At 41.5% G+C, this 18830-nt stretch overlaps 1 protein-coding gene across 3 annotated transcripts in view; it reads left to right on the plus strand.

The window, feature by feature from the left end:
* The window catches only part of sema5a (sema domain, seven thrombospondin repeats (type 1 and type 1-like), transmembrane domain (TM) and short cytoplasmic domain, (semaphorin) 5A), a 145347-nt gene that overhangs the window by 62585 nt on the left and 63932 nt on the right, over positions 1-18830 (plus strand). For all 3 annotated transcript variants that reach the window (XR_010094874.1, XM_063484120.1, XM_063484121.1), the window contains exons 5-9: positions 6423-6485; positions 9309-9407; positions 13764-13977; positions 15274-15559; positions 17915-18050. Coding sequence is in view for 2 of the 3 variants with exons in the window: in XM_063484120.1 (XP_063340190.1) it covers positions 6423-6485; positions 9309-9407; positions 13764-13977; positions 15274-15559; positions 17915-18050 (798 nt within the window). In the remaining variant the exon portion in view is untranslated. The remainder of the gene's footprint in view (positions 1-6422; positions 6486-9308; positions 9408-13763; positions 13978-15273; positions 15560-17914; positions 18051-18830) is intronic.

Raw genomic sequence — 18830 nt, forward strand, 5'->3', positions numbered from 1 at the left:
ATGTGCAACTACTGAGACATTTAGAGCTTCCACAGACAAACAATTAGCTTGAAACGACCCAACGAAGCACAATTTCCTTCCTCCATTTACAGTAAATTGCACATTACATGTCATCTCCATTCAGTGTTGTCCTTCTGCCCTGTTTATCATTCATATCCTGAGATCAGCTACTGCCAGCCTTAGGGGAAGCAAATCAATGCTGGCACTGCCATTGCTAACTATGTTGCCAGCTCAGATTAATTGCTTGTTTTTCTGTCTGCACGTGAGCTCACCAAATAATATCAGCGTGCCCATTTTTAGCAACGTCTTTACTTCTTTACTTGGGCTAATAAACCACTGCTAACTTCCGTGCTGGTCCTTAAAAGCATGAACCGAAAGGACCCAAAGTGTCTAATTTGCATTCAGTGATAAGAGTCTATTGAATTCACATAAACAAAGGTGCTAATGTAAGAAGAAATTACCAGGGGAAGGGGAAAAAAAGCTAAACGCACACGCACACTCGGCCTGTACAAGCCAATATCAGGAGCCTGCTTCCATGCTAAATCGGAATAAGATGCAGAAGATGAGCCTGAGTTTCAACAGAAAAACCGAGGCACAGCATTAGTCAATAAGCACTGGGATGAGGAAGGATCAGTGGTATTGTTCATGATTCAATACAGGCGAGGAGGAGAAAATAGTGGAAATTCACTCCAGCCTCTCTCTTGTCCTCCTGCACTAGCACAGGAAAACACTATCCATAACAGTTTCCCTTGGCAACAGACACTGTATGCTGTTGAGATGTATTTTGTGCTTTTATTTTTCTTTGCTTCCTCTTGTATTGTGTCCTTCACCCCGTCCCCCTCTTTTTAAAAATTTTTTAAAAGAAGGACTTTTTCCACTTTTGCGTGTCTAATATATCACGGCCTTGTCTCTTGTAATTACACTGCATCAGCCAAACAATTAGCCCTGCTAATCAGTAGCTAACAGAAACTGTCCTTCATAGCTCTGGAAGCATTTCCAATTCACTGAGCTGAACGCTAACTTGGCCGTTTAAATGCATAGACCAAAATGCACGATTGGAACTGGAGATGCAGACACGTACAGTGATATCATGGACGCGATGGCATGTTCAACCATAATAGTTGTGAGTATATTGTAAAAGGCAGACAGTAGCAGGGGGTCTCTTCTACACGGACTCATCCGTTTAAGGTGTCACGATGATATGAGTAGAGACACAGACCTACACGTTGGCGGAGGCATGACATCAAGACCAATTTCGCGTGTAAATCTTTCAGCAGCTTACATCAGCAGACATCAGTGTGAATAGTAAATACTGTGCCAGCACATCAGAAGGTAATATCAGATATTCATAAGCCAGATTAGATTTCCCCCCACAGGATTTGTCCAGCTCTTACTCTCAACCCGCCGTCCCCTTGTAATGAGGCGCACAGCTAGTCATTTCACAAAGCTAGACAGCTGTCAGCAGCGAGTGTGTTCTCTGGACCCTCTTTATGCAAAATATATTCAATATCATGTCTGGAAACTGCTGTTTTGGAATTCAGCTCCTCACTCCCTCCTCCATCTCACTGACTACCTCACTCAGCCCACACAGTCTGCCTTGTTCTGGCTGACTCCTAAGTTGGACTCTGTTTTCGCTTTGTTGTTTCCCCCCCTGTCTATTTGTTCCTTATTTTCCCTTTTCTGTCCTTTCCTCTGTCGTTGTCCGTCTCCCTCCCTGCCTACTCTCCCCCTTTGTATCTCTCCTGCACCCACCACACCTAACAATAGCCCCTCAGTGTGAGGGCTGACGAGAGGCTTGGGCACAATGGTTCATCTCTAAGGACTGCACCCATTACAGGGGGCAGGATAGAGGGTGGACGCGAGGAAAATAACATTTTTTTTTTCTTCTCCACTGCTTTCATTTCTTCCCTGAAGCAACAAATGACTGTGGTAAATTCTCTCTGCCTAACTGAATTTCTGCATCGTAATCACATTTTATGTTACTTAACATACTATTCCAGTCTATTTTAATTTTCCTATTTTTTAGCCGCTTTGGTTAAAAATAAAACTGTCCATCAAGCTCTCGCTGAGCACTAGATGGTAGCAGTGATGCTTAAAATAAATAAAATGTGACAACAAACAGGCGCAGTCATACAAATTATCCAGAAAATTTCTAGATTTAGAAAATTCAGAAATTAGAAAATATTTAGAAAAGAAAAGAGTAAAAATATTGAGCGGACCGCTAACATTTCAAGCAGCTATAGATCTGTCAAGCTAACTTGAGGTAGTACTGCAGTGACTCATGCTGGTTCCAAACAGCTGTGTTTAGACCTGTTGACAATAAGCACAAGCTTCTCTTTACAGCTGAGCTATTTGGCAGCGTGTGCGTTCAAGACCTCTTGTTTGGCCTCCTGTTGTGTCTATACAAATAGAAAGTACAATATAATTAACTTTTTCACTGATTTTCTAAAATAATTATTGGTCTGAGTCAGTGGTGTGCGATGACTTTTACAGAAAGGAAAGCAGAGCAAATGATCCCCCGACCACCCAATGATCAGTTGAGCAGTTCCGCTGTTTCTCACCCACCAACGAGACAAATTGGACCAGATGAAAACATAATAAACATTTCATGATTAATGTGGCCTGTCTTTTCTGTGCTGACAGTATCTCTCCAGTATCTTGCTGCATTCTGCCTGGATGTCGTAAACACTGTGAACTCCTTTCTGGCTGTTAGGCTTATTAGTTTTATTTTTGCTGTATAGGGAGGGCGCATATCTTAAAAAAGACCTTCTATAATACCCATCAAAATATGTACTGTTAACTAAGAATGACAGAGTTATTTAGATTTTCTTTCCTTTGAAAACCCGACACTACAGCTAAGTATACATCATGTAAAGTTCTCCATCTCCATAATGTCCTACCCACTGCTTCTTTCCTGGTGCCTTTGTCTTAATCCAGTTTTTGGTGATCTTTGCTGCAGAAAGGAGAATTTTAGCCAAGTAATGGTCCTTTACATGTACAGCACCTTTCAAGTATCCAAGAAATTATATAACCTAATATATGACAAACAGCTGAGTGAATTTTGACTCAGAAAATGTGAATTTTTCTACATTTCCAGAAAATGTGTGTATTATCTGGTTGATTCCATCCACTCAGCCTCCAACACTGTTGTTGTGTATTGGTTTGTTTATTTTTAATCTTAGGTGCAATAAAATACGAATTATACAGTCACATTTTAGACACAAAGCATTCATTGATAAACTCCCTATCAGAGAATTGCTCGCTGGTTTTTGCAATTTTGTGGGAAATCAGATACACATTTTAACGGAAACGGCTTGTTTATTTCTTTTTTAATTTATTACTGGTGTGTGTGTGTGTGAGTGTGTGTGTGCGGTAAGAAAATGCACTTTCACTGTGGAAAAACAGTGTGGACGGTTTTGATTGTTAGTCCATAGCGCTTTATGAGAGTTGTGATGTCGGCGGTACCGCCCAGTTGCTTATCTTTTTACTTGAAATAACGTAAGAGTTTGAGATTCCAGAGGGGCTGGCAGCAATGCACTCAGTGAAAGGGACTACTTGTTTATTGAGGTAACTTTATGCTTGCATAGCCTGGAGCTGAAATGGGACAACATGGGAATGCTAATGAAATATTTTGCGCCTATTGCAAATTTCCATTGCCGAATTGTAACATCTACTCTTATTGTTAGCAAATCGATAGGTTTCTAAAAGAGATAAAAGAAATATTGTGCAGAATTGAGTTCAACTTATTGGTACAGCCCTCCTCCAGGGTCCCTGTTTCTCAAGTGGCCCTTTGGAGAAAATGAAATGCGCACCCCTACTCTGCACTCTAGTTTATGCATTAGGAGCCTACCTCAGGTGGCTGCATTTCTTTCTTGCTTTCACTTCTTTGTTTTTTACTTCAGAAGTGGCGTTTGCAACTCTGATCTGCTATCCTCACATGTGTCACATTGCCTTGAAATACCAGTGAGGGATGATTTGTGATGTTTCACGTGTGCTGTCAACTTTCAGTTCTACCTCAGAGTAAAACAGTTTGGATACATTGAAAGTAAAATGTTTTAACACCCACTCAAACAGCAAACAAATAGCAAACCATTATTATTCTTCAAAATCTATGTATTGTGTTACAAAAAAAAAAAAATCAATATTTCTTTTGAGCCATTACTTCAGTCCCATATGGTGTATTTTCCGTTTTGGGCTAAATCACCAGCTTTTTGTGTCGCTAAATTTAATCCTGGCCCTCTCTTTCTGTCTTATCTTCTTTGCTTCCCCTCTATGTCTTTATTCTAGTTCCCTCTAGGTGACAAAGGCACAGAAAAGACTTGTGTGAAGCAGCTTCCTCTGATAAAGCCAAGAATTATTATTACTTAATGACAGCACATTCCAGACATATTTCAGTTTAAGACAGATTCATCTTGGAGGCACAGGGGCTGAACAATAGCATTCTAATGAGCTTTTAATGTTTCTTAATGACACTGGCGCTTGCTTTGCTCGGCTGTGATTCTGTTCTCCACTCTGGACCATTTGAGCCTGGGCAGTCAGATTAGGTGGCGTTAGCAGTCTGTGATGTCAGCATATCGCCACTTAACTTGCTCGTGGACATCACCTACTTCAGTAGCTGTAAAGTTGATGTCTTAAATATGAAATGAGAATATGTATTATTCCGAAAATACGTTCTGCACCTCTCCGAATGACGATAAATCACATGATTGCCCCGTGATGACAAAAAGAACCACTTTGCTCCCACTAATGTGATTTCAAGTTGTAATTTAGCCTCGTACCACGACTGATTTTTTTACACTGAAAGCTTGTGAGTAAGGTTTCAGGCCATTAACAGTTTTTCTTTACCCCCCCATGCGATTAGCTAAAGCGCTCTCAGCGCTTTCAGCACCCACATTGAATTCAGCTGGGACCAGCAGTGGTGCTGTGTGTGCAGGCTGTGCTGTTTGTGCTGATGTGTGTGGTTTGTGTAGTGGATGGATGCACAGCCCCAGAATAGCCAGCTTTGGCCTGGAATGGAAGTGACACACAAGAGACAGAGAGAAGCCAGCGTCCATTAATGTCCCATATCTTATCCTCCCCGAATTGCAGCACACATGCTGAGCGCTTTCCTTCCTTTAAGCCCCTCCTCCCTGTTACTGAACTGTGTACACATTTAGGTGTTTCTATGCCTCCCAAAGTTCACTGAAGCAGAAAACAAAAGCTCTTGTCATAAAACGCAGCGTAAACTTCCATCGCCTTCTAAAGAAGAAATGAAAGAAGTTCTACTAAATGCTGAGGGGTGTTCAGCTTTCGTTCCCCCTCTTGTCCTGGCATAAAACAGTCCTGATACGAAGGTGAAATCTAATATTCTCCGTCAGTTAGCGATATTTACTATATTCCCACAGAGAGAAGTACTGCACCTCTGGCTACTTTCCAGGTTATTACTGCAGGAAAGTTGTACTGCTGTGGGCAACAAAAAAAAACGGAAGTTAAATAGTCTCACTTTTGGAAACTTTCTGTGACTCGGCGTTAAGCGTATTATTTCACCAGCCAATTCTTCTTTTAAGTATTCGTGTCTCTGCCAGTCATGCAGAGCTCGTGGCAGTGGCGGCTAATTCTGCCTGTCACAAGTGCGAGCGTCTTAGTGGCCTACTGCCCTCCCAAGACCAGCAGGCATTTCATGAATAGAGAATTTTTATCAATGAGGAAGCCCCCTTCCCCAGAGGTTACGAGGAAATTAAAAGGTAGAAAGTGGAGCACGTTGGTGTCTTCACCCTTGGAGGAGAAAAAGTCGGCTTTATCTTCTTATTCTTCCTCCTGCTGCCTTAAAATGTCAGAGGCGTCCCTCTGTTTCTCCCTCACATGTAAATCACGTTGACACCCTACTCTAGGGACTCGCCTGTTATGTCTTAAGATCCCTCCTTTTCCCTCACACATAAATCAAATTGACATTCGGCTTGCACGCTCTTGCGTCTCATTTTTTGGGGGTCTCTGCTTGCTATCCACCTTAATTGGATTCCATGTCTGTATTTAACAGGGCTTATAAACGCGTGTGTGTGTGTGCCGTAAGAGCGTGCAAGAACGTGTGTGTGCCTCTGAGAGTACAGTGAAGATGTGATGTCAAATTAATTTTCGCCTCTGTTTGAATCCATCCCTCCCACCCAAGTCGATCGCTGTATGCTGTATGCTGTATGCTTTTCTATTTGATTTTCTAAATGTGTTTTCTTGTCTTCTGTGGCATTTGTATTGCCGAGCTAGTCAACAAACATCAAACTGACTTCAAAAAGGTGGGAATCATGCCCATGGCTTAGAGCTGGGCATTGTTTTGTTTGGGCTCAGTGAGTGCTTTTCAAAGTGCTTCATGATGATGACATGGCGCCCAGTGTTTGCTACTTCTTGATGGTTTATTGGTAGCCTTACACAGCTTTTCTTTTTCTCTGCAGGAGGCTGAGTGGCACTGCGATGAATTCACCAAGGGAGCCTGCTTCAGCCGTGGAAAGTCTGAGGTGAGTTGAGGCGATGGCTGAACTGTAATTGTGCTTTATCGGACACTTGTCACTAAATTGAAAAGAAAAAAAAATACAAGTTTCAGTGTATATTTCAGTGAACTCGGCTCGCTTGCTACTTTGCAGTTAACTGTTGGTTTTGATGAAGTCGCTTTAAGGGTTATTTAAAGCCATTTTTAATTATAAAATTTGGAAATATTACATGCATACATATTTCCAAATCAACCCTAGCATACTTACGACATCGGCTCGGTTGTTTTCTTGCACACGTTTGTGCACCAGAACTGATGCTAATGTGAAAATTAATGGAATTTCCCACAATGTTTTGTTAGAGTAACAAAAAAGATAGTCGATTACGAACGAAAATGCAATCCTTCAGCATTTGCTGAAAGACTTTCTAAATTACAAGCCCGCAGCTTTCATGTTTCCTCAACCTTTTTCCTGCGGGTTTGGTAATCTACAAAAATAACACCTGAATGAATGCTGTTCACTGGAGGAAATGAAGTGCCCAGATGTTCCCACCAGCACATCAGTGCTGTATAATAGCTTTGACTTGAAAGCTAAAAAAAAAAAAAAAGGAAAGAAATCTTCTAAAGACACTAATCATGGATCTACCAGCCTTTTTGTCTTTACAGAAACAGTTGATCGGTTTCAAAGAACACAAAGGAAAAATGTCAAGTTATGATGAAACATAATGAGGTTTGAAAGCAACGCGGGGCTTTTAATGTGGCTTTAGCATATGGACACATGGGGAATCCCTGCTTTGTATATGGGATATACCTCAAAGACAATTCAGATCAACTTAATGTGAAGTAAAGACCTTCCCACCACACCTTAACCCCCTATTTATGGATCTTGTGCAAAGGGAGTTCCTATTGTTTCATTCTGTGCAGTGTATGTTTTTGTACGTGGTTAGCTGGCATATTCCCCTACAAAACAGATGGTTTAGCGGCTAAACTTGACTTGTAGGTGAACTGCCCAGCCCTGATCTGTGTGTGTGTGTGTGCGCGCGCACTACTGTGTATTTATCCTCCTGTGAAAGGTGGTTAGGGACCCATAATAGGCATGCACTGGCTGGCCAGCATAAGATAGCTGTTGTGAATTACAGACCAAAGCTACCTCAGTCCTTGAGAGTCACTGCTGTTTGGCAAGGCTGAATTGTTTTGCTCACTGTTCCCTTCTGAGGATCAGCTCCTGTGATGTACACTAAGAATAGCATTAAAAGACTTTATTCTCCGGCAGCTGACAGGGCTTTCGATGGTTTATTACCTAGCTCAATGCGGAGCAATATACCATCGCTTAAGCTATTACACAGACACCGTCCCTGTGCTTTGAGTGAATTTACAAGTGATTGTTTGGGGGTTTTTTCTTAATGCACGCATCCGCTCTTCTTTTGTGTATTTGATTTATTCCAGCTGGGAAAAGAAAGGAGACTTAAATTGACTTGACAGGACTTGATTGCTGCTTCTGTTTTGTTTTATAATGTGAGAGCCAAGCGCAGCAGTCTCTGTATTACAGTATGGACGCAGAACATTTGTCAGGAAGTTTTCATAAACAAGTCAAGACTGTGAGGCTGGGCAAATATTAAATATGCTGGTATTTACTCTAGAAACAAACTGCAGCGAAGGATTGAATTATACGGGCCCCTTCACAACCCACGCCTGTTCCTCCACCCACACGCGCACATGCGGGTATACAGTGCATAACTAGCTGCACAAACAGCACAGATATATAGGCACGCATGACGTTAGGCGCGACTGCTCGTACACGCAAATAAACACATGCACACATACTTTGGCCGTGCTTAGCACCAGGAAACGAGTTGTTTTACGAGTCAGCCTTCATCTTGATAGGGGGAAATAAAAGTCCTTACCCTCCTTCCTTCCATCCTCGCTGTGATGCCCTCCACTCCTAAATCAGACCCTCGAGAGGGGGAGTTAGGGTTGCCCTGGGCACTTCAAGTGGCTCAGACAATAGCAGATTTACAAGGTTTTAAATTTCTATGAGGGGCCTCACCAACCCAGCCATGGCCCCTTTTGGATGGAGGAGACCCTATGAGTTTATTACCTTGTCCTAGGACAAAAACAAATGCCGCTCTCTGACATGAATACTGACTCCTGCTGTAACATTTACTACAAAATGACTCCTGCTGATGGAAATTGCCAGAAAGGCTTTGTGGAAGCCGGACCGTAATATTCAGAGTTCATGACTTTCAGCGACAATCATTCTTTCAATCAATCACTCAATGCGTCGGTCCCACTTTATTTGTGCGCTTTTAACCAAGTGCTGAGTGGTTTTGCTAGAAACCCGGGCCAAAACCTCAGAGGAGGACTGAGCCAAGAAAGGAGCTGTGAACATGTACTTCACCATAATTTAGGGGAAAGTAGTTTGAATTGATTAATGTAGAGAGCTGGCTAAAAGAAAGGATGATTAAATAGAGTGTATGAGAGTCTACACTTTATATTTCACTTTTTGACCAATCAACAGAGACAAAGCTATTTTCTAAACCAATCCTGAGTGGTACTCTCCCACAGCCGTTACATTTATCTGTTCTTCACTTTATTCAGATCCCTCTCCAAATCCAGCCCCTGTTGAATTAAGATGTGACTTGGCTAAGCCATGTGGGCATTAGCCTTGATTTGACTCTGTCTAGCTTGCCCACGTTTCAGAGTAGGCCTCCCGTGGTTGCAGGTGTTTTTCTCATTTATTGGCATAAAGTGTAATTTTGTCTCTGCCTGATGCTGTTGCTTGTCAGTGGATAGATAATGGCACTGCTGCTAACTGCTAACTCCGATATGTGTGTTTGCTGGTGTGTTTCCACAGGAGGAGTGCCAGAACTACATCAGGGTGCTACTGGTAAATGGGAACAGGCTGTTTACATGTGGAACCAATGCCTTCACCCCCATCTGCACCAACCGAACGGTATGAACAATGCCAGAATTTGTCTTGGCTTCTACAACGCTGCATTATTTTGACCTTAACTTTCACACAGAGTCTTATCATTTATATCACTTATATCATTTATAGCTACTATATCCCTGATAGTGTTAATTCAAGGGAAGTCGGTATATTATTAATATAGTACGTTAATCCTTCAAGAGTGATAGTCTGCTAGTATTTTTGCTCGTCACCTATTTTTTCAGTGTTATATTACACTGGTAGTGAGTATTACGACATAACACATACATGCACCTGCAAAAGAAAAGATTAATTCATGTGCAATAAAATGTAGTCTTTGCAGTGTTGCTACATCTTCATGCAATAATATCAGAGGCCTGTTGTTCAATAAGCTAGCAGTCCGTCCATCCATTCATCCATCCATCCATCCATCCATCCATCCATCCATCCATCCATCCATCCATCCATTTTCTCCTGGGTTCAAGGGGAGCAGCAGTCTAACCAGAGATGACTAGGCTTTCTTCTCCCCAGTCATCTCCTCCAGCTCATACAAAGCAATACCAATGTGTTGCCAAGTTAGCTGAGAGATGTAATCTGAAGGATTTTCATTTTTCATTCTGAATGTCACTTTTCTCCTTTTCTTAAGTTTAACCCTGGAGAACCCATGGGGTCAGAGTCGACCCCATTGGTTTTCTAGGGAAACCATGGGGTCAAATTTGACCCCATGGGTTCTCCAGGGTTAAGACTGAGTCTAGCCAACCTTTGGAGGAAGCCACCGCTTGTGTTCACGATCTTGTTCTTTCAGTTACTCCCCACAGCTCATGGGTTCATAGGTAAAAGTGACAATGTAGATCCAATGTAGTTCCTGCCTGTGGATTGGATGGTGGTTAAAAGAAAGAGGTCTTAGTGGTCCAATAAGATGCCTTGGTAAGATCTTGGCTTTGGTAAGCAAGTCAAAGACTCTTCTAGATGAATGTCTTGGGTTTTTATTACTCCTCCAGCCTGCTTATGGAAATCTTTGTCTATCCTTTTTATATACCCCGTCTTTAGGTACTAGGCTAGCCTGCATTTTGAAAAATCATACTAAAAAGGGATATTGGGTTTGTTAAAATGTGATACCAAGGGGTCTTGATGAAGCATCATTATCTGTACAATTATATTTGTGAGTATGTATCTCTCACTTTCATGTTGAGTTTCGAGTTGCCAGTTTAGTTGTTCTCTCGAGCATCCCTGAAAGTCGTTATTTTTTAATAAGCCTGCAAATATTCAAAATATTAAGACTGATTGATCGGTGGATGTCGTCAGAAAGAAAGGTCAAGGTTGATAAACACATTTAATCAAGGTATGACTGAGATCTTAATATCAGAGGATTCTCTGTACAAGCTCCTGTGGCTTTTCTTGCCTCCTGTTTTGCACTCTGGGATGTAGACTAATTACAAAATAAATCTTATTAAGCTCTCTTATTTTGGATGTCGTGTTACCTCAGACTTGTTAAGCATCGTAATCAAAACATTGCCTTAAGCTCATTACTCCTGAAAATCATGGTGCTGGCCTGCAAGTAAACAGACTCCCTGTCTCATCTGTTCTGCTTTGTCCTTCTTCATGAGTCACGGCAATTACTTTGCACCTTTCTAGCACATCACATTGTCTTCTCATCTTCTATATTTCTTTCTAGCGTGACGCAAGGTTTTCGCTCCTCTCTCTCTCCTCCTAACTCAAATTCCCTGCAGCTCTTAATCCTGTGTTTTAAAGGATGTTTAGCTGGACTTTTCATTTTGAATTGCTATTGTGTTTCAGCAGGCTCTTGACACAGTAGAGCAACCCAATATTTTTCTCGTGAAGTAACCACCAGTTTGCAAGTGGCTGCAGCCCTTTCACTTTTATTATAAAAGCAGCACTAATAACCATGTTTCTTGGTAACTGACGTGTCAGCTGAGAACCTTTTTTTTTGTTGGTGGTGGTGACAAATGCTCACTGATGTTAAGTATAGAGCAGCGTTTAAAATGTTAGAGTATTGTTCTTACCTTAGAACAGCAATAAGACCATAGCATAGATATCTAGCTCTCGTTCTGTTGTGCGTTTAGAGGAGGAGGAGGCAGGAGCTTACTATTATGATGACATTTGTTTTTGTCCAAAAGCACTGAATCCAAAGGTCACTGGCTCATAATGACTGTTTACCGCTGTGAAAATACATATAGTTGAAATGCCATGGCATTATTATAGCAGTATTTCATCAGGCGCTGTCATATTTACCCACTGAACGTCCGTTAATGTGAAACACGAGTTGGGAACAGCAACGGCGACGGAATCACGCTCGGACAGATTTACTATCAGCTGTGGTGATAAACAGACAATGAGGAGAATATTAATGGTTTAATAAGCGCTGGGAGACGGATGATTAAATGCTGTTAACCATTTGAGTTTTTTGACTGACTTTCTCTCTTGATTTATGTCTCTATTTTACGTTGTTATAGTGGTCCTAGTTGGGAATAGATTAGATTATATACTATAACTCATGCTGCAGCACAGGATGAGAAGGAGCTTCGCCTTCTGTTCATGGTTACTTGACAGATAGGCACTGGATGTGTCATATAAAGTGATATTCCCCGTGTCTCTTCGAGGATTACCGTTGACAACTCTGTCCACTAGCGCATCTCGGATCAGACATAGGGCTCGCGGCTAGACTTCTTGCTATAGTGGGTAGTTTAAAATTCTCTCAACGGCTTCTCAGTAGCACCATACACAGCATCCTGCTGGCACTCGCAGTGATCTGTCTTCCACTGTGAGCTGTCTCTTTCTGCATCGTCTCTATCAGGAGCATTCAGAGTCACTTCAGCGCCCTGTTCTCACAGCTGCCGGGTCCGCCATAGAGACAACTGTCACTTCACTTCCTCAAAATGCGACGGATGCACTGCGTTCTATTTATCACTGCTGCTCTTGGTTTTCTAAATGGCCCGATTGACCTCAAAATGACTATTCCGGCCCACAGAACGAGTCCAGTCAATAGCAGGCTTTCATCTCGGCCTGGCAGAGATTAGACAGGGCCGCTCTGTCTGGTGTGGTTTGGGCGGAACAGGGGTGGCAGGAATGAACAGAACTCTTGATCCAAATTGACCAGCTCCGGGAAATTGGCCGCAGAAGTCGGCTGGCTCGTTATGGAATAAGGGAAGGAATGCACAGATTGTTCAGCTGATGAAAACGTGTGAAAAGCAAGGGGAGCGTTTGAAGCGTTTGAGACTTTGCATTGTCACTTGGAGTGGATAGAGTCATAAATGTGGAACGAGGCTGATTGATAGAAAAGTAATTGCAAATAGAATAATTTTAATTATCCTTTGTGCATTTCTAAACCTGAGATTAGTGCAGTCATTTTGCGTCATGCATTTTTTGTCCCCCCTCAGAACTCAGATGAACTTGGATGGGAGCACGAACCATGAGCTAATCCCCATATACTGTGTTTACTTTTGCACCATAAAATATAATTACATCTTGGATTTAAAAATTGCATTACTACTTTTTTGGTATTCAAGGCTGTGTCTCTAAGCTATGGCCTGTGCTTCTTCTCCTTTTTTTTTTTTGGAGGAGCAACCAGAGCAGTGTGTCAGTGCTAAGCCGGGGTCATGCTGTAAAGTATTTTTAAAAAGCGGGGAGTTGGATTTGGCTTCATATTCAAAGGCAATATGCAACAGAAGACTGCATCTCACATCAAACCTCTTTTTGAGCTCAGAAGGGCTTCTTAAAGTTGTGGTATAATAGCGCTACAGCCAGAAAAACAGCTGCTTGTCCTGTAGAGACATCAGAAACCAAACCAACTAAACAATGCAGCCAAGAGTAACTTGATTTAAGAAGCCTGTTTAGGAATTTTATTGGTTTTATAACAGGTGGTTTCTTAACGTTGGACTTGAAACAGCTGCTGTGTTGCTGTGTTTTACGTTGCTAATGATTCTAAATGTGTTCTTGCTGCTCCTGAAGGTTTTGCTCGAATAGATCTATGTGTGTGTTTCTCAGTAGATGTAAACCAAACAAAACATAATGAGAGGAAGTCTTTTTTTTCCATTTTTTTCAGTCTGTAGCATTTGCATATTGGCAGGAACAAACAAAACATTACCAGACTCCTCCAGTTTGAATTTTAATGCTGCCCTTTGATACTATGTCCTATATTTTTATGCAGGTTTTCAAAAATAATCATTTGTGTGAAGAAAACAACTCTTATTCCCACGAGTGTTTCTTTTCATTGCTTTGGCTTAACTCATGGGATACTCATGCTAACAATCAAAATAAGCTTCTTTTAGTAGTACGTATGGAGCGTCTGCTTCCAGCCACTCGCTGTTTGTTTCCTCTTTATTCTCCTCGCCTTCATTGTCTTCTCTCTCTGTGTTGCAGTTGACTAATCTGACAGAGATCCACGATCAGATTAGCGGAATGGCTCGGTGTCCCTACAATCCCCTCCACAACTCCACCGCCCTCATCACCTCCAGCGGGGAGCTGTACGCCGCCACTGCCATGGACTTCTCTGGGCGAGACCCCGCCATTTACCGCAGCCTGGGCGGCTTGCCACCGCTGCGCACTGCCCAGTACAACTCCAAGTGGCTCAACGGTGGGGAGCTGCCAAAGTTCAAATGAATGCTACATTTTATGCAAATCTATGTAAAAAGTTGTTACATAAAGATAAATGGCCATTTCGAATAGAGAGAAACACAACGGAAGGATTTGCTTTCTTTTTTGCTTTCTCCCCGCGCAGCTATCGAACATTAGCACTGCAGCTGCCGGGGCTTCAATTTGTGACTTCGAGGATGCTTGAGCTTGGCAGATGCTTATGTAGCATGGGAGTTGGAATCTGTCTCTGTTGAAAGATTATCTTCCACCTTAAATCTGCTGCGCAATGCTGTTTTGGCGAATGCTAAGAAAAGAAGATCCTCCCCTCATAATTGTTCTGCTGCATTTCACCTTAAAAAACAATTAATTCTTAAGTTACTAAGCAACTAGAAAATCTTTATATTTACCATCTAGGAGGGGCATAAAATTGTGAATTCATCCAACAACAAAAAAAAAATCAATGTCTTTTCCCCTGAACGTTCAGGCTGACTTCAAGCAGAGACCTCCTCAGTGCAGATTGGGCGACTTCAGAGCGCTTAAGGTGTCCAGCCTACAGAGGAGCAGGTCAATCACTATCTTGTCAGCAAGTGACTTTTATCTGATTCACATTTAAGTTAAATTGAAAAAATAAATTAAAAACTACCACATACATTGCTTGGCAGCAACCTTCTGGGAGACGGTTTAATAACTAATTTTATGGCGAATTGATTTTTTTTTCCACACTGCCCTCCAAAGGTGCAGAGGAGAAAAGAGTTGAAACGAGGAGGTGCTGGGGAGGGGGTAACTTTCATTTAAACCTGAATTAAATCACTGTCAGTGAGAATAAAGTGTGCGGTTTAAATCCAATAATGTCATACATAAAGATGAACGCTGTAGTCGTGACAGTGTCGTGGAGGTCGTGTGTTTCAGATAGGGTGAAGCTATTACGCTACACCTGTTTTGGTCATTTCTCATCCTAACCTTTAGGTTTGGGGAGTGAAAAATGAGTTTTCCTATTACAACACAACGCCATTAATAACATAGCCTGTAGTTATTAATCCTGATCACCTGCTGTTGTGTGGGCTGAGTGCTCGCACACACTGCGAGTCAATCAGTCATAGCACATACCCCGTTCATTCTCCCACTCCGTCTTACTCCCACAACCTTAAATAGTTTTCTTTCTGTATTTTTTCTCCTTTTCTCTGCACTTTATCTTTCTTTTGGCATCCTTCAATTTTTCTTTCTATGTCTTCTTTCTCTTTCTGACATGCCGCCTCCTATTCATTCCCCTCCTCTCTTGTCACCTTTGCTTCAACAGAGCCGAATTTTGTCTCATCCTACGATATTGGAAACTTCACATACTTCTTCTTCCGGGAAAATGCAGTGGAGCACGACTGTGGTCGGACGGTGTTTTCCCGCGCCGGGCGGGTGTGTAAGAATGACATCGGTGGCCGCTTCCTCCTGGAAGACACGTGGACAACCTTCATGAAGGCCAGGCTGAACTGCTCCAGACCAGGAGAAATCCCCTTCAACTACAATGAGCTGCAGGGAACTTTCTACTTGCCTGAGCTGGAGCTGCTCTATGGCATTTTTACTACTAATGTGTGAGTGACATGAAACTTTAATATTTATTGTTCCATCCACAGAAAATTAGCAAAGCCTAGATAATTTAGCTACTTTTGCTACACCTCAAGCTTTCTGATCTCACGTGGTATCATGTGGCTAAAGCTAGCTACCTGACTAGATATCCTCCTCCTGCTAAGAAACTGTGTCCCCCATTGGCATTGCCTGATCCATACCAGAAACACGCCAAAAGGCCCCTTCCTGTCCCTTCCTTTCACAATAAAACTCTGTTACGTCCATATTGAGATTGCAGTAGCTTAAAATGGTGACATGGTAGTACCTATACCTTTGTGGCTTCTCTCAGGGCACCTTGGCTTCCTTGCAGAGTCCAAAGACATGCATAAAGTTTGGTTACTTGGTGATTCTAAATTGGCCATAGGTATGAGCATAAGTGGTTGCCGGTCTCCGTATTAGACCTGCAACAGACTCGTGACCTGCCTAGGGTGTACCCTTACTCTATGCCCGCTGGGATAGGCTCCAACTCTCTGCTGCTCTAATAAGGATAAGGCGGAAGAGAATGGATGTATGGCTGAAGGGATAGTCTTAGTTTAGTGAATACAGTAAAGTAAAATTCAACATATTTTTTTAAACCTTAAAGTTTGACTTTAATTCATAACATTTTGCATATAAGAAACAAAAATGCTGGCACGCAGGTAGTGGAGGGGATCACTGCCATCGAAGTCAGATGAAAGAAGAGTTCTTTGTAGAAACAAGAAAAATGTAACACGTGCGTTACTTTACAACACTGATACTGATGCCAGGTAACAATAGTTCAGTGATTTTCATCGTACAGCAGCAAGAAAATGATTTTTAAAAATCTGTAGCTGTGATTAAAAAGTACATATATGGTTGTACAAGTTAAAAAAAAAAAAGTTCAGGTTTCTGTGTGCGGATCGGGTGCTGACTTACTAAACTTTTTACTGTGTGCTGCCAACAAAACACACTTTAAGTAAACACTCAAAAAAGCAAGTGAAAGTCTGGAACGACTTGATTTGAGAACCGCTTCTAGTGTCAGACTGAATTTTCCAGCAAAAAAGAAAAATCCGAAACCTAGAAAAGGTATCTTAAAAAATGTTTCTTCAAATTTGTTTGTTTGTTTGTTTCAAATCATTCACGAATTTTTCATTTTAATTTATTTTCCTTGGTCTTTGACATCATGACTACTTAGAATAATTCAGTTGTTTATTCGGCATTTATTAGGTTATTCTTTTAAAAAATTATATTTTTTTTGTTTTCATGTTTTTCACATTAATATTAGTTCACTTTAAATGGCAAATTCTGTATGAACATGCTATTAAATTTGGTTATACATATAACTGGTTCACAGCAAAAGTCACAAGTCAAGGTATTTTAAATTTTAAGGTAAAGATCTTACAATATAATAGAGGACAAAACAGGACATATCTTTGTTATATTTTATGCAGTGAGTGTATATAATTGAGTGTTGTATAACCATATTATTGTCTAGAAATTGTCATCCTTATAGCCCAAGTTATCTACAAAGAGGGCTGCAAATTGCAGCAGCTATCTCCCATTTATTCCCCACAAAAGAAGCTTATCATCTTGCTCCACACTGTATTAGGTATATGGGAGTATAATGAAAAGTATTATTTTTTTGTTGTCGTAAACATCAAAACCCTTTCCCTCTTTTTGTCTCGCCATCTTTCTTTCTTTCTCCTACCTCGCTCATACACACAAACACACCTGTGCGCCCACACGTGCACACACAGGCCATTATTAAAAGCTGAGTAATCAATTCTTTATGGTCAGTGCCTTCACATTGCTGAAAAAGAAGTCTTTTGAAGGGTATTGGAAACATTTCCCCCTGCAGGCACAGAGTTTAATGAACAGCTGCACTGGATTATAATTCACACCGCCCAACTCTCACTGTTTGAGTTGAGAGTTAATACTCTCATTCTTTACTTTCTCGTCCGAGGGAGGAGACCGGTACTTGTTGAAACTGACAGCTTAAAAAGTCAAAGCTGTATTTCAAGCATGAGATCTGTACAGTTAATCAGACAAGGCGAACAGCTTAATTGTGTCCCATTGCTGGATTTATATTCCAATAATGACCATCACTTACCCCGGCGTCTGCGTCTGTCTGTCTGTCAGTGTTTGATTTGTGTTGTTTGTGAGCAGTGCAGACATAAAGAGGTCAGCTTTACAAATACCAAGAAATGCTGAACAGATTTCTGCTTGCAGTATAGTGCCCCTTTTTTGATTTTGGTTATTCTAACACTTACTTCTGTTTCTCTCTGTCTCGACATTCATCCTTTCCATTCTCTCATCACCCTCTGTTGGATTCTTCCTGCCTTTTTTATCTTCCTGACATTCAGAAACAGCATTGCTGCCTCTGCAGTGTGTGCCTTCAATCTCAGTGCCATATCACAGGCTTTCAACGGGCCCTTCAAGTATCAGGAGAACTCAAGGTCGGCCTGGCTGCCCTACCCAAACCCCAACCCAGACTTTCAGGTAATGAAACTATATTTAAGTCTGTTTCTTTCACAAACAAACCACAAATGCTTAAAAAATATGTTTAATTTAGTCCCAATAATGCTCTCAGCTCTGTTGGACTAAAAGCCAAAAGCGTTACAGTTATTGACTGTGCAATGGATGCTCACCCTCTGTAAATAGACCTCACTCACTATTCAGAGAACCCGGGTTAAGCCTGGTAACCAAACTCACTAGCATGCTAATGCTATTTTGCTAATGAGAATGCTAATTACTTCAGAAGTCATCCCAATCCAGAGCTTTCGAACTCCACCTAAATGTTACAGATAGAGTCGATCAGATTTATGCTCTGGGGTTTGATGTCTGCACAAAAATTAATGCTTGTCAAGGCCAAAACTTTGGACCAGTGATGCATTCCTCCATGCTGCTAGCATAGTTAAAACTATGTGATAGGGCAGCTTTTTAAAGGATGTATGTGAGGCAAAGTTCAGATCTAGCTGCCCTTCTGTGATCGTGACTGATCTCTTTTTTTTAAGCTAGGGGTCATTTAGACTCAACACACAATCAAATCAGTCATACAGTACAGCTGGGAGCACGCCCAAGGAAATATATGCATTTAGTGTGCATGCTGCATGTGTATGCTGATAAATAAATGTGTGTTTGCTTTGATCGGCCTTGGTCAGAGTCCCAGGAAGCTCTTCACTCTCATTAATTTTCTCTCTCTTTCAGTCACCTCTCTCCTCTGCTCATGAGCACACACATTACGACCGCTCGTTATAAAATCCAGTGATTTTTACAATG

The sequence above is a fragment of the Pelmatolapia mariae genome, linkage group LG9 (genome assembly GCF_036321145.2).
Source record: "Pelmatolapia mariae isolate MD_Pm_ZW linkage group LG9, Pm_UMD_F_2, whole genome shotgun sequence".
Classification (NCBI taxonomy): domain Eukaryota; kingdom Metazoa; phylum Chordata; class Actinopteri; order Cichliformes; family Cichlidae; genus Pelmatolapia; species Pelmatolapia mariae.